The sequence below is a fragment of the Geotrypetes seraphini genome, chromosome 12 (genome assembly GCF_902459505.1).
Source record: "Geotrypetes seraphini chromosome 12, aGeoSer1.1, whole genome shotgun sequence".
In the NCBI taxonomy this organism is placed as follows: domain Eukaryota; kingdom Metazoa; phylum Chordata; class Amphibia; order Gymnophiona; family Dermophiidae; genus Geotrypetes; species Geotrypetes seraphini.
Genome location: NC_047095.1, coordinates 115285942 through 115301936, shown reverse-complemented (window position 1 = coordinate 115301936; position 15995 = coordinate 115285942). Strand labels below are relative to the sequence as shown.

At 44.8% G+C, this 15995-nt stretch overlaps 1 protein-coding gene across 1 annotated transcript in view; it reads left to right on the top strand.

The window, feature by feature from the left end:
- Window positions 1–1762: 1762 nt before the first annotated feature.
- LOC117346323 overlaps window positions 1763–15995 on the top strand; it is a 224862-nt gene continuing 210629 nt past the window's right edge. Inside the window, exons 1-4 of the mRNA XM_033915723.1 lie at window positions 1763–2166; window positions 5932–6027; window positions 8936–9145; window positions 14194–14216. Of these exons, the coding sequence (XP_033771614.1) occupies window positions 1828–2166; window positions 5932–6027; window positions 8936–9145; window positions 14194–14216 (668 nt within the window). The 5' untranslated portion in view covers window positions 1763–1827. The remainder of the gene's footprint in view (window positions 2167–5931; window positions 6028–8935; window positions 9146–14193; window positions 14217–15995) is intronic.

Genomic DNA, 15995 nt, shown 5'->3' with positions numbered 1-15995 from the left:
CAACTCCTCCAGCCCCTTAACCATTTTAGTCGCTCTTCTCTGGACCCTTTCGAGTAGTACTATGTCCTTCTTCATATATGGCGACCAGTGCAGTATTCTAGGTGAGGGCGCACCATGGCCCGGTACAGCGGCATGATAACCTTCTCCGATCTGTTTGTGATCCCCTTCTTAATCATTCCTAGCATTCTGTTCGCCCTTCCCTGTGCCCAGTCTCAGAGAAGGAACTTGAGACCCAACCGACACCCGGCAAATATCACAGAGAAGGCCAAAAAGCTTTCTCGTGCTCAGTGAGACCAGAAGAGGAGGATCGATGTGCAAAGCAGGAAGAGAAGCCGAAGCTGTTTTGTGAAGAAGCTTCAAAGCAACACAAGGTGCGTGTTAATATTTTTATTATGACAGTGTGTCCCAGAAACACAGATCTGTGGAGCTTCTCTTAAGGAACACGTCACTCCAGTTCTGAGACAGTTGCATTGGTTGCCTGTGGATCCAGTGGCATAGTAAGGGGACCTCAACCCAGAGCTCTGTGGGGGAAGGGGTAAAACGCGGACCTTACAGACCTCGCAAATCTAAAACCGCACGTCCTTAAAAATCGGAGGTCCGTGCATTGACAAATCCGCCTTTTAGCTTATTCCACCGCTTTCCCTGCACGCTCAGCTCAGGCCCCCGGCTCTGCCTTCCCTAATGGCTAAGGAGGGAGGAGGCGCACTGTGGCTTTTGCTAATTAGCCCGATCGTCCCTTCCTCCAGATCTCTCTCTCCGTGCTGATTCCAAGAGCCCCCGCGATATGACACTGGTTGGCAAATAGCTGGGGATTTTTTTTTTTTTGGGGGGGGGGGTTAAAAAATGTGTGCAAAGGTCTGCAGTGCATCTGACCTCGCGAACCTCACGGATCTGAACTGGACATCCTTAGAAATCTGAGGTCCGCGCCACTTGTCGTCTCAGCATAGGAAGGGAAAAGCATTAGGATCCGTCAGAGTTAAATTGTCATCGAGGTCTGTCAGAGCCAGAAGCTACAAGTGGCACGGACCTCAGATTTTTAAGGACGTGCGGTTTTAGATCCGTGAGGTCTGTAAGGTCAGTGAGGTCCGGGTTTAACCTTTCCCAGCTCCGTTAAACAAAACCACTCCAGCGTTACTGAGAAATGCTCTCTCTCTCTCTCCTTGTTTAAACCATAGCGAGACAGAGGGTAGGGTGAAATGCAAATGAGCTCAAAACGCGGCTCAGGCAAGCAAACACACATTTCCGTCATCCACCATCTGCAGCCATTCTCTTTTCTTTCGCTTTAATTTCTGTCAGAGCTGAAAATCCGAGTTCGCAAAGATAAGAAGACCCAGACGGTAACAAAGCCTCGATTGCTTTCTTGCTCAAGATAGGATAACCGATTGCATAAAAAAAAATAAAAATTACGGTACTTGCTTTTAGTTTTCGAGGACCAATCGCTCGTCTGGGCGGTTGGATCCTTACGCACGCACGCACTCATAACATTGACAGACTCTTGCCTACGCAATAAGGCAAAAGATTCGGGAATCTCTCGTGGCACGCCCGCAATCTCTTTCGGGGCACCCTACTGTGCCTTGGCACACAGTTTGAGAGACACGGCCGTAGGCCAAAAAGACAAAGGTTCCATGTTACAGCCAGGAAACTCTACAGAGGGAGGTTACTGCTGTCCTCTCTGCCTCCCAGCCCCTCCTTATGTCTCTCATTAGGAAGGGGGAGGAAGAGACAGGTTGGAGGGAGGGCAGAGAGCCTAGCAGCTTCAAATTGCAAAGATCCTGGGAGGGGGGGGGGGGAGAAACAAAATCCTTGCTCTCGTTTCCTGTGAGAATCATGGCTGCCGCAAACCCTGCTGAGAGTCTGCAAGAAGAAGCTTCTTGTCCCATCTGCCTGGATTATTTTACCGACCCGGTGCTGTTGGACTGTGGACACAATTACTGTCGCTCCTGTATCACTCAGACCTGGGAGGGGAGAGGCACAAACTTCCCCTGCCCCCAGTGCAGGGAAACCTCTCTGATAAGGAACCTGAGGCCCAACAGGCAGCTGGCAAATATCACAGAAATAGCGAAAAAGCTCTCTCGGTGCTCAGTGCGACCGAAAGAGGAGGATCCGTGTGCAAAGGACGAAGGGAAGCCAAAGCTGTTCTACGATGAAGCTATGGAGCAACACAAGGTGCGTGTTAATATTTTTATGGTGACAGGGGGGGGTTCCAGAAAACCGGAACGTTCAAGAAAGGGATAAAGACCATCCTCTTCGTAGACTACTTTAAACGATATAGAGGAGATCGTTGGCTAGTCCCCCCCTCCCCTCCCCCCGATCAGGAACTCGAGAGGAAGAACGCAATAGGATATAAATAAACCATGGGATGAAGCCCAGAAAACTAGACTCCGAGGAAGATAATCCTTCAAAGATAAACATAAAACACGACATAAACAAACATGTTTATGTTTGTTTTGTTACGAGTAACAGCCTCAAAAGGATCTAAGCGGTTTACAATATATATTTCACATTCAATAAGAAAAGAACTCCATTTTAAAAAGAAAAGGATACATGTATATAGGCTATATTTAGCTGAATGGGCCAAACTCCTTTGGAGGTGTGTAAATATTGTGTACTTAGCTGCAATAATAAACCTAATATTGGATGTGAAGATAAGCAGGACGATAATAAACATAGAACACGATACAGATACACGTATATAGACTATATTTAGATGAATAGGCCAAACTCCTTTGGAGGTGTGTAAATATTGTGTACTTAGCTGCAATAATAAACCTAATATTAGATGTGAAGATAAGTAGGATGATAATAAACATAGAACACAATACAGATACATGTATATAGACTATATTTAGCTGAATAGGCCAAACTCCTTTGGAGGTGTGTAAATATTGTGTACTTAGCTGCAATAGTAAACCTAATATTGGATGTGAAGATAAGTAGGATGATAATAAACATAGAACACGATACAGATACATGTATATAGACTATATTTAGATGAATAGGCCAAACTCCTTTGGAGGTGTGTAAATATTGTGTACTTAGCTGCAATAATAAACCTAATATTAGATGTGAAGATAAGTAGGATGATAATAAACATAGAACACAATACAGATACATGTATATAGACTATATTTAGCTGAATAGGCCAAACTCCTTTGGAGGTGTGTAAATATTGTGTACTTAGCTGCAATAGTAAACCTAATATTGGATGTGAAGATAAGTAGGATGATAATAAACATAGAACACGATACAGATACATGTATATAGACTATATTTAGATGAATAGGCCAAACTCCTTTGGAGGTGTGTAAATATTGTTTATTTAGCTGCAACAGTAAACCTAATATTAGATGTGAAGATAAGTAGGATGATAATAAACATAGAACACAATACAGATACATGTATATAGACTATATTTAGCTGAATAGGCCAAACTCCTTTGGAGGTGTGTAAATATTGTGTACTTAGCTGCAATAGTAAACCTAATATTGGATGTGAAGATAAGTAGGACGATAATAAACATAGAACACGATACAGATACATGTATATAGACTATATTTAGATGAATAGGCCAAACTCCTTTGGAGATGTGTAAATATTGTGTACTTAGCTGCAATAATAAACCTAATATTAGATGTGTAGGACAATCGATGTGCCGGTAGATTGATTATGCCATAATTATGCCAGTATTAATAACTGTTTTGTAACACCGCTACAGAAGCCCCTGTAACTCTGTCTGGAGCCCATGCATTGTAACATTTTGCAGAAGCTCTTTGTAACTCTGTATTGTAACACCTTTTACGGAAGCTCATGCCAACCGCTCGGAACTGACTCCTCAGTCATAAGTAGCGGTATAGAAGAAGCGGTATAGTCATAAGTAGCGGTATAGAAGTAGCGGTATTGAACAACAATCAATCTTTCGAGCTTATCTTAAGGAACATACTGTATTACTCCAGTCCTGAAACATTTGCATTGGTTGCCTGTATATTTGAGGTAGGTAGTGCTATTGGATGTACCTTCATTTAGGTCCGTATGCCTGGAAAAAAAATAAAAATGCTATTTTTTTTACATCTCAGGTTCTAAATGATAGAATATGCTACTTTTATCTTTGACGGTAGAGCAGGATGTGAAAAGAATTTAAAAACTCTGCTATTCCTTAAGGCCTGTTCTCCAGATGTATGAATGAGAAGCTCTGGTCCTGGGTATGATGTTTTCAAGAGGAACAGGATAACTGAATAATTTGTGACAATTTTTGTGAGTTTTAGTCTGTATTGGTTTTACTTTTAGTTTGTAATCTGCTGGGCCTGTTAGAGTGACAGTACAAGAGAGGTGTTGAAAAGTTCTCAGCCCAATCAATTTCCATGATCTTACTTATTTAATTTTCTATACCATTCTCCCCAGGGAGCTCAGAATGGTTTACAAGAATTTATTCAGGTACTGAAGCATTTTCCCCTGTCTGACCTGGTGGGCTCACAATCTATCTAATGTACCTGGGGCGATGGGGAGGATTAAGTGACTTGCCCAGGGTCACAAAGAACAGTGTGGGTTTGAACCCACAACCTCAGGGTACTGAGGCTGTAGCTTTAACCACTGCGCCACTCTAAAAATCATTGTGACATCACTGATGAGGTTGGCTCTTATTGGCGGAATGAGACATTATGACATCACAATACCGGCTCTGCTTATCAGAGGCTGAAACTTCTCACACTATTTATTCAATTTTCTATACAGTTTACATGAATTTATTTAGGTTCTCGAGCATCTTTCCCTGTCTGTCCCAGTGGATTCACAATCTAATGCACCTGAGGAAATAGGGGGATTAAGTGACTTGCTCAGGGTCACAAGGAGCAATGTGGGTTTGAACCCACAACCTCAAGGTGCTGAGGCTGTGGCTTTAACCACTGCGCCACTCTAGAAATCAAAATGGAGTAAAAGTGAGCCATGTCTAGGCCAATCAAGCCATTGTGACATCACTGATGAGGTTGGCTCTTATTGGCGGAATGAGACATTATGACATCACAATACCAGCTCTGCTTATCAGAGGCTGAAACTTCTCACACTATTTATTCAATTTTCTATACAGTTTACATGAATTTATTTAGGTTCTCGAGCATCTTTCCCTGTCTGTCCCAGTGGATTCACAATCTAATGCACCTGAGGAAATAGGAGGATTAAGTGACTTGCTCAGGGTCACAAGGAGCAATGTGGGTTTGAACCCACAACCTCAAGGTGCTGAGGCTGTGGCTTTAACCACTGCGCCACTCTAGAAATCAAGATGTAGCAAAAGTGAGCCAAGTGTAGGCCAGTCAAGCCGTTGTGACATCACTGATGAGGTTGGCTCTTATTGGTCGAATAAGGCATTATGATGTCACAATACCAGATCTGGTTATCAGAGGCTGAAACTTTTCACACTACTTATTTATTCAGTTTTCTATGCCTTTCTCCCAGGAAAGCTCAGAACAGTTTTTATTTTTCCCTGTCTGTCCCAGTGGGCTCACAGTCTATTTAATGTACCTGGGGTAGTGAGGGGATTAAGTGACTTGCCCAGGGTCACAAGGAACAGCATGGGTTTGAGCTCACTACTCCAGGGTGCTGAGGTTGTGGCTTCGACCACTGTACTGTACTCTCCCCACCCCCCCTGGGAAGCAGGCGGCGGTGGCTGGTGGGTAGCCCAGGCCCTGGGGCCAGACGCTGCCACGTCACATCCTCCAGCTGCCGCCTGAACCCAACCTTCCCGTAATAGGGGCGATTCATTGCTGCTTCATTACAGCTGCGCTGAAACGTGCTGGGATGAAATGGCCGCAATGAAGCGTCCCATTCCGAACCCTGGCTGTCTCTTCAGGCCTCTTTAGTACGTAACCATTCAGAAGTCAATCACCTGGTTTTACCAAAACCAGTAATCGCGTTCTAACCACAGATGTTTAATGTTCACAGAAAAATGTTAAAATGCACATGAAGCCCCTGAGAAAAAAGCTGGAGGAACTTCTCAAGTTTAAATTTGTTGAGGAGAAGAAAGCTGAAGAGCTGAAGGTGGGTGTCTGTGTCTCCTTCTGAGACAGTTTCTGCAGGGACTTTGTTCCTCTCACTACATCAGTTCCACGAATCATATCAATAAGATAATAATGGGATTCAGTCTGCCTCCTTACTTGTCGTATTAAACGTTTCTTGGTTCCTTATTGGCTGAGAAGAGACAATTCAGAATCCAAACATTTCTACTCACTCATAAAGTGGAAGCTCATTTCCATCGGACGTAATCTGTAACTTTTGATTGGCTTCTCAAAGCTCCAGAACACAGTTTTGGGTTCAGGATCCTCTGGTGACACGAAGCTCAGCGGGAATTTGGCAACCAGGGCCGGCGTTATCGTTAGGAAACCTGGGTGGTTGCCAAGAACAGGACAGATCTTCAGCCTGAGGAAAATGAGGCTAGTGGGGGGTCTCCAACTGAGTTACAGACAGGGCCAGAGGATGGAAGAGGAAAGAGAGGCTCGATTACAGTACTCCCCCGATATTCGCGGGGGGTTCCGTTCCGCGAATACGGTTTTTCATGGGGGAGACTGGAGAGGGCAGCGGGGGAGGCAAGAGAGAGCAGCCGGAGTGCCGGCGAGTGCAGGAAATCACTCGCGGTATGCTCTGACCGCCTCTTCCTGCACTAAGTCGGGCCTTACCCAATCAGGAGCTGCGTGTCAAAGCAGCTCCTGATTGGTAAGGCCCGACTTAGTGCAGGAAGTACAGCTATGCGATGGGAGGGAGAGGAAAAGGCAGGGTTGATTGGGGTAAGGGGTACGAATAGGAAAGGCAAGGCAAGGATCGAGACCTCTCCTCTGCTCACTTAGAAAAGATATGTGCTCAACAGTGGTACTGGGACGGACAAAGCGAGGATGGAAAGAGAGGGAGATGTTGGGCAGGGGAGGGAGGAAAGAGGGAAAGGGAGTGTGCTGCTGGACAGGGTGAGAGAGGAGAGAGGGAGTTAGGGAAAAAGACTGTGGGGTGAGAGGAGGAAAGCTGTGCCACAGCTACCAATGCTAATGGGTAAACTGGAGTCAGAGTCAGGAGGTGCAAGGATGAAGATTTGCCTAGTGTGCCCACAATGGCGTAGTAAGGAAGGGGGTGGTACGCTCCAGGTGCCATCTTGGTGGGGGCGTTGGCACCCATCCTCTCTGCCTCTGATCCTTCCCACTCCCCCCTCCCAACTGCTTGCTTGCCTTCACTCCCCCCAATGTACCTCTAGCGCTTTGCCTCACGAGCAGCAACTCCAACCTGCTGCTCGCGCCGGCGCTGGCTCTCCGACGTCACGTCCAGGTCCCGCGCCTAGGAATTGACATCAGAGGAAGAGCCGATGCCAACACGGGCAGCGAGCTGGCGACGCTGCTCGTCCCGGGAAAGCTAAAGAGGTACGGGGGAAGGGAAGGGAAGGGGGTACACGTGTGGGGCTGGGGGTGGTCACCACCACCCTGGGCGCCTCTCGCCCTCACTGTGCCACTGTGTCCAGTGCCCTTGCGCTAGCTCTGCTGCTATCATTAGGGATTTATTAGTCACCGCAGGGCCCGAACGCAGAGTTCTGCGCAACGAAACCACTCCGGCGTTAGTGAGAACGCTCTCTCCTCGTTTAAATCAGAGTGAGATTGGGACCCATGTTTGCAATCGCTCCCCCCTCCCCCCCCCCCGAGGTCGTAGTTTACTTTGGAACTTAATGGATTATTAGATCTGCCCGTCCTGTCCTGGGCCTGGTAGTTAGGGTAGTGTGAGGCACCCCCAGTTTTGGGAGGGGGTGGGGATTTGGGTGGAGGAGGTGGTAGGGGTTTGGGGAATGCTTCTGTTTGTCTTCTACTTTTATGTTTATTTACCTCAAACGCTGGGGGGGAGGGGGAGAGGGGATGCTTGGGCCTGTGATTCTGTACACACTTTGTGGGCCTGGCTCTTGTTTCTATGGCTGCCTGAATTGACGTTTATTGTACTCAGTCAATCTGTGCTTTCTTGCTTTTAGTTTGGGATTTGGGTAGGGGAGGTGGTAGGGGTTTGGGGAATGCTTCTGTTTGTCTTCTACTTTTATGTTTATTTACCTCAAACTAGAGAATTGCACAGGGACAGAAATCCCATCCATCCTCGCCCGTCCCCACCAGGATCCTCTCCGTCCCCACCCGTCCCTGTCAGGATCCTCTCCGTCCCCACCCGTCCCCACCAGGATCCTCTCCGTCCCCACCCGTCCCCGCCATGATCCTCTCCGTCCCCACCCGTCCCCGTCAGGATCCTCTCCATCCCCGCCCGTCCCCATAAAAAGCAGCAATTACTTCTGACAGGATCATCAATTCCACAGTTTCTTTTGTGTTTGCGCTGCTGTTTTCCTTGTGGAATCTCTTTGGTGGAACCCTTTTTTTGTTTTCTGTTCAGGTAATTAACTTATAAACCCCCCTCTTTTACTAAGGCTGACGTGTCCATTATATTATATGGACGAACCCTGCTTCCAAAGCCTTCCATCCCCGTGGGAGTCCCGTTGGCTAGAGGGGCACCCCATGGGCCAAAGGGGGGGTCCCCACGGGACCCGCAGGATTCCCGCTCTCCTCGTTCCCGTGCAGACCTCTACCTCAAACGCTGGGGGGGGATGCTTGGGCCTGTGATTCTGTACACACGTTGTGAGCCTGGCTCTTGTTTCTATGGCTGCCTGAATGGTGGTATTGACGTTTATTGTACTCAATCAATCTGTGCTTTCTTGCTTTTAGTTTGGGATTTGGGGGTGGGGTGGGGTTCTTGCATCTCAGGGCTCATAAGAGTCCAGGGCCCCGAGCTGGTTGCGTTTGTTTTATTTTTGTCGATCTTGTTTTCTGTAGCCTGTCGTATTTTTGTTTCTGTACTGGCTACCATGGCGTGATTGGCTGATTTATATTGTTTTTCATTCTCATTAAAAAAAAAAAAAAAAAAAAATCATTTCGATCGAAATCAGAGTGAGACAGAACTCAAAAGACAGAAAGCCGAGACTGAGTTTGAGGAGCTGAACCGGTTACTGAATGGGGAGAAGCAGATCCTTCTCTCAAGACTGGAGGAGGAAGAGAAGAAGATTCTCCAGAGAATCAGGGAAAACGTGACCCGGCTTGAAGGAAAAATCACCTCCCTCACACAGCTGATCTCCGAGACAGAGGAGAAGCCGCTGCAGGTGAGATTCACAAATATATTTCCAAGGGAGTTATTGATCGTAAGTAGCAGGTCAAAATTATCTTAAAATAATGAGGGCTGATTTTTAAAAGCCCTTATTACATTACATTACATTTATGATTTCTATTATGCCATTACCTTGCGGTTCAAGGCGAATTACATAAGAATTGTCGAGAAATTAAGGTAATACGTGTTGGATAATTAGAACATTTTAGATTTGATAGGAGTAGACAGTGTGGTGGGTGGAGCTTGGGAAGGAACTGGTCATGTTAGAAAGGTTTTATGTATTTTTTGAAGAGTAGAGTTTTTGTTTCTTTTTTGAAGGTTTTGTAGTCTGTAGCCAGAGTAGGTACTGACCGTATCTGGGTTTTTTTTTTTTTTTTTTTAATTCTTTGGACTTATTTGTCCAAATCCTGCTGGCAGCAATTCTCCTACCATCTCAGCCAGAGCTGCTGTTAAAACATGCCAAGGTTTAGGTAGAAATTGGGAAAACCATGAAGCCTACCAGCAGGCTGTAACTTCTTCAGGTTCAGGTAGGCTTGGGGGCCCCCTGTAGTATGGGTGCCCATTAGAGAATGACACGGTGACAAAATTCATCACCGTCCCCGTCCCCGCGGATAACCGCGGGAAATAATCCCATGTCATTTTTTAGTGTCTATTTCAACCTCGGTCCTTCTACACCAGCATTCTTCAAAGCAAAGCTTGCGGTCAGTGGTTGTGGCCATTCATACTCTGATTCTTCCCTCTCTCCTTAAAGAATGACATGAAGATGGTTTCCCGCGGTTATCCGTGGGGACGGGGACGGTGATGAATTTTATCACCGTGTCATTCTCTAATAAGGAGCTCTTTTCCCCTCGTTCTTTCAGGGGCTGAACAGGACACCTGTGTGAGAAGTCTGATAAGGAATCCATGTGCCTTTATATAATAGCTTCTCGGGAATCATCCCCAGCGAGGCACAAATATTGATGTCTAGGTAGCAGATTTTGGCTGGGACTGGAGGAAAAATGGGCGGGCAGAAAATGTCCTTTCTGCCTCTTACCCCCCACTCTGCCTTTTCCACATTTCCTTGGTGCTCCCCTCCCCTAACACACATACCCTCAAAAAAATATAAATACCCGACCAGCTGAAGACACCCCCCCAAGGTGCCAGGAACTCTCTGTATCCAAGTTCAGCAAGCAGCGGTAGTGTTCTTGCTCCACTGATGCTCAACACCCAAATATGCTCATTTTATGCACATGGGTTTTCGTTTTTTAAAATTCTTTTATAGTAATGACTAGTCTTATAGCCCGTTACATTAATGGGTGCTAGAATATATGTGTGTGTGTCTGTCTTTATTTTTTTTTCTCTCTCCTTAGCCGCTTTCTGTATTTCTGTCTGTCATTTTTTTCCTTGGCTGTCCACGACCACCCCTTGCCTGCTCCCCCTGTCCATTCTCTCTTCCTTTTACCTCCCCTGTGTCCTCCACCACCCCATCACTGCTCACCTTATCCAGCAGAAGCCCTTCTCCCTTTGTTTTACCTCTCCCTGTCCATCATCGCCTCCTTCCTGCTCCCCCTGTCCAGCAGTAGGCCTGTCTTCATTTTTCTGCCCCCCCTCCCTGTTCATCAGCACCTCTTCCCCTGTCCATCAACCCCTTTTCTGCCCTCCATTTCCGTGTGTTGCAGCATTTCCCTCCCACCCCACTTCCCTGTGCAGTATTTTCCTCCCCCCCATACATTCCTTCTGAACTCCATGCCCTACGTATGTGTTTTCCGGGTTTGGTTGCCGCGGCCTGCAGCCGCCGACAGCCGCCGCGGCCAGCAGTTGCGGCGGCCGACATCTGACTCAGGCCGCCACGCCGCAGGCGAAGCAGTGCCCAACTTAAAACCCGGAAGGGTTGGCTTTTGATGTGAGCGGCACAGTTAATCTGTCCTGATCGTAACGATATAAGGAGCTTGGTCCAAGGAAGAATGTAGCTCTCTGGATGCAAAGTTGCAAGAAAAGTGTTACCTTAAAATGTTTTCTGGGTTTGGCTGCCGTGGCCTGCAGCCGCCGACAGCCAGCGCGGCCAGCAGCCGGTGCGGCCGACATCTGACTCGGGCCGCCGCGGTCGACATCCGCCTCGGGAGGGAGGGGGTGGAGGAAGAGAGAGAGCGGAGAGGCGGCGACCGCTGCGTCTTTCAACAGGGAGCAGGACAGACAGTAAGCCGTGCATATGCACTTCCTATGTGTCGCTACAGCTCACGGAAAACCGGCGCACACATAGGAAGTGTGCATGCACGGCCTAGCGTTTTATTATATTAGATTGCTATTTATTTTTCTATATCTGGATTTTATACTTCCTTCTTGCTGATTATTATAGCTGTTTTCTGCCTTTCACAAATTAAACATAGTAACATAGTAAATGACGGCAGATAAAGACCTGAAGGGTCCATCCAGTCTGCTCATTAGTTATACCTATTAAAAATACATGATTAAATGAACTTGTCTCTTCTTTGATATTTCTGGGCCATAGACTAAAGTCCACCTGGTTCCACCTCCTGAAATTGCCATCTAAGCTCACTCCAGCCTAGCCAACCATCCCGTTGTTTGCAGAATATCGTCTGGCCAGTAACGTCCTCATGTTCCAAGTTAGTGGAGTTCCCATTGATGCCATCCCCAGCCCATCCTACACCGAATTACCATATATGGGACACAAAGAGCCAAATTCTATAAACGGCATCCTGATTGTAGGCGGTGTCTGGCATCCTACTGCTGTCTAACCAGCCAATCGGGAAGCACATTTTAAAAAACCCAAACACCCTGAGGAAGGCCTCCTATACCAGTGGTTCCCAACCCTCTCCTGGAGGACCACCAGGCCAGTCGGGTTTTCAGGATAGCCCTAATGAATATGCATGAGCGAGATCTGCATATAATGGAGGTGCCAGGCATGCAAATCTGCTCCATGCATATTCATTAGGGCTAGCCTGAAAAGCCGACTGGCCTGGTGGTCCTCCAGGAGAGGGTTGGGAACCACTGTCCTATACCATAGGCATCCATCAAGGTTGAGGGAGATGTGTAAGGACACCCAAGCTCGCCCAACGCTAGGCGTGGGGGGTTCACTATGCATGCCCATGAACATTTTATAAAACGCATGAATACATTACAACTTCACCTCCACCCCACCCAAACTAGGTCCACAGGAATGCCTACACGTAGATGATTGTCAATGGGCAATGTGGAATTATTTGACAATGAATATATGTGTTTTTATTAATAAATGATGACAGTAGTTGAATAAGGTTAGGATAATTTTGTATTTTATCATACTTATCATTGAAATTTTGTTACCCAAATTTGGATGCCAAAATTGGCACTCCATGCTAATTCTATAATAGGTGTTGATCATTGAGTGTCCATTATAGAGTGACATTGAGCACTGATTTTTGAGTGCCTAGAGAATGACACTGTGACAAAATTCATCACCGTTCCCGTCCCCGCGGATAACCGCGGGAAACCATCTTCATGTCATTCTTTAAGGTGAGAGGGAAGAATCGGAGTATGAATGGCCACAACCACTGACCCTCAAGCTTTGCTTTGAAAAATGCTGGTGTAGAAGGACTGAGGTTGAAATAGACACTAGAAAATGGCATGGGATTATTTCCCGCGGGACGGGAACGGTGATGAATTTTGTCACCGTGTCATTCTCTACCGTGTACTGAATCTAGCCCTATATGCCTTATTAAAGCCTGATTTCATAGGATCATATAGAGTGAAACTAAGTAATTCTGAACTTGAGAAGCCACAGAGGCTTCGGAATCCTTTGCTGAAAAGGGAATACCTTCTATTGATCTATAGTTTAAACAGTTTTCTCTAGGTTTACTCTAGGGGGTGCTGAAATGTTCTCTCGGTCTAACCAACTTCGTAAATGCGGAGCGTTATTTTGGCACTCTAGCTGAAAAGATTGATACATAGCCAATTTGCAGAATCATAATGCTATGTTTTGACATTGTTTCAGATCATTGATTGAACCATGTCAATGAAAAGTGTGGAATTTTCACGTGTGGAACTCCAAACTGTCACAAATTCCTATTCCTGCAGAAGAAAATTCCAAAGGAAATCCATGAATGTATAATGCAAGCATTGAGTTAAGGGAGAGGGTTGTTACATGAGCAAGAGAGATTGGGAGGAGGTTACATGAGTGAGATCGAGACTGGGTGAAAGATGGGAAGGAGCAAAATACGACGAAGTGTGTTATAATAATAATAATAATTTTATTTCTTATATACCGCTGTACCGTGAGGTTCTAAGCGGTTTACAGTAGAAACAGAAGAAATGCAATAAGTAAGATTAATTAAGATGAAGAGAAAGTACTTAGAGTTCCCTGACTGTCCCAAAGGCTCACATTCTTGCTAAAGTACTTGAGAAGAATAAATTAGTTAGGTTATAAACATAGAGTAGAAGAAGGTAGGAAAACAGTTCATAGGAAAATTAATTTCGAATACATTATACATTATATATTGTTCAAGGTGGAATACAAATTATAGGAATTACCAAAAGAATTGCGTTATGGCCCTCCAAATGTTACAGAATATATAATGTGGCTCCCAATAGAAAAAGGTTGAACAAGCCTGATCTAAATTATCCTGTTTCACTGGTTAGTTTCTTTTCTCCATACATAGAGCGTTAATGTGACTGCACAGAGCTGTGAGTGGAATATCCTAAAGCAGTGGTCTCAAACCCGTGGCCCGGGGGTCACATGTGGCCCACCAGGTACTATTTTGAGGCCCTCGGTATGTTTATCATAATCACAAAAGTAAACTAAAACAGTTTCTTGATCATATATCTCTTTAGCTCTAAATTACAACATTATTATTAAGACTTAGCCAAAAGGAAAGATTTACAAACTATAAAGAGTTTTACCTCATGCAAAATTGTCATTTTTTTCTGAGGCCCTCCAAGTACCTACAAATCCTAACTGTGGCCCTGCAAAGGGTTTGAGTTTGAGACCACTGTCCTAAAATGTCTAATGACTGCTCATAAACTGTGAAATCTAACTAGAAATATTCTCTGTGTCATTTTTTTCTCTAGGAAGTGAAGAAAGCTGTTAGTAGGTATGTTAATTTTTTGACCTTTTCCGTGTGGCTGGATGATTTTTCTAAAAATTGGAATTCATTGATTGGTGATTAGGGAGAAAGAAGTGGAATTGAAAATCAGAGAGAGGGAGGCGGGATTGAGCGAGAGAGGGAGAAGTAAGATGTGGAGGGAGCAAGGAGGAAGGGAAGAGAAGAGATGGAGGAAAATCACAGACCTCCCCTCTCTTCTCCATCATGGTTCTCCCTTTTTTTTCTCCCCAACATTGAAAAATTTGCAATGGCTACTGATTGAGCAAAAAAAATCCAATTTAAAGTGTTGTCACTGTACCACTTTGGTTTCAATCTTTCTGGGAAGGCATTGCGCTCTGAGGGAAAAATGAAATTGGTAGCACTGACAGCGGATAATGTAAGATATGGACAACTCAACTTCAAATGTTTTCCATTGCTGGAATATCATACTGGAACAAGCTTACCGGGCAACAGAGATTTTGGGCTCCTTTAATCACGCCGCGCTAGCGGGCTTAAGACGCGCGACTTTTCATCATGCGTTAACCCCTGCGCTGGCCAAAAACTACCGCCTGCTCAAGAGGAGGCGATAGCGGCTGGCGCGAACGGCGGTTTAGCACGTGCTATTATGCGCGTCAGACCGCTAGCGCGGCTTGATAAAAAGAGCCCTATGTGCAGACCATTACAGCTTTAAGGAAATGTTGAAAACCAAGCATACTTTTGATCTGTCTTTCCTAACATTGTTTGGGCGTTTTTGTAACATTTTTTAAAAATACGTTATTGAAGAATTTTTAGGTTTGGTTTTCATACGTGTTGATATTATTTTGAAGAATGGTTTGCATTGTTTTTGATCAATGTAGGTTTATTTGGAAACCGCTGTGACTCCGGGCGGTATAGTTTTTAAATAAATAAATATGGGTCTAACAAAAGCTAGTCTTAAAAGATTACAAACAATTCAAAATATTGCAATTAAATCACGGATTTAAAAAGAGGTATGATAGTTACACCATTGTTTCTACAGTATCATTGGCTTCCTATTCAATATAGGATTCAGTTTAAAATTTTAAGTTTAACACATAAGGGTTTTTTTTTTCTGCAACAATCAAATTATTTAAACTCTTAGATCATTCCAAGATAACAGAATAGTTCTCCCTTCAGTAAAAAAAAAAGCTCAAAATAGTAATTGACCAAAAATAAAGCTTTCTATTTTATGGCGCCAAGACTATGGAATAAACTACCACGGGAATTGGGATTGGAGGGGAATTTTTACGGCTTTGAAAACTTTTTTTCTTTCAAGAGGTGTTTGGAGAAGATTCTGTGGCGGCAGAAATAATTCATATATATATTGAATTTTGGAAATAATGTAGGCTCCTTCTTAATTGGGATTTGGTACAACATTGATAAGAAAAAAAATTCTTTTTTTTTTTAAGAATGACTGGGTGAATGTTTTGATATTCTTTTAATTAGGTCTGTCCTATAATGGTTGGAGTTCTTTTCTAAAGGGGCGTGCTAAAGATTAGCGCGCGTTACATGCTAAGGATCCATTTATAGTCTATGGCGCCTTCGCACTGAGTATATACTAAATCGGTTAGCACACCTTGATAAAAGGACCCCTAAGTTTTTATTGTATTTTAATATTGCAAACCGCTTGGACCTGTCGGAAGAACAAGCGGAAATATCCAGTTTTAATAAAACCCGAACTAAACTAAAACTAGATCTCATATCTTCCATCTGTCCCTGAGGGTGAACATCTCCCAGAATAATCCCAATGATGCTGTAATCCATAAGCAG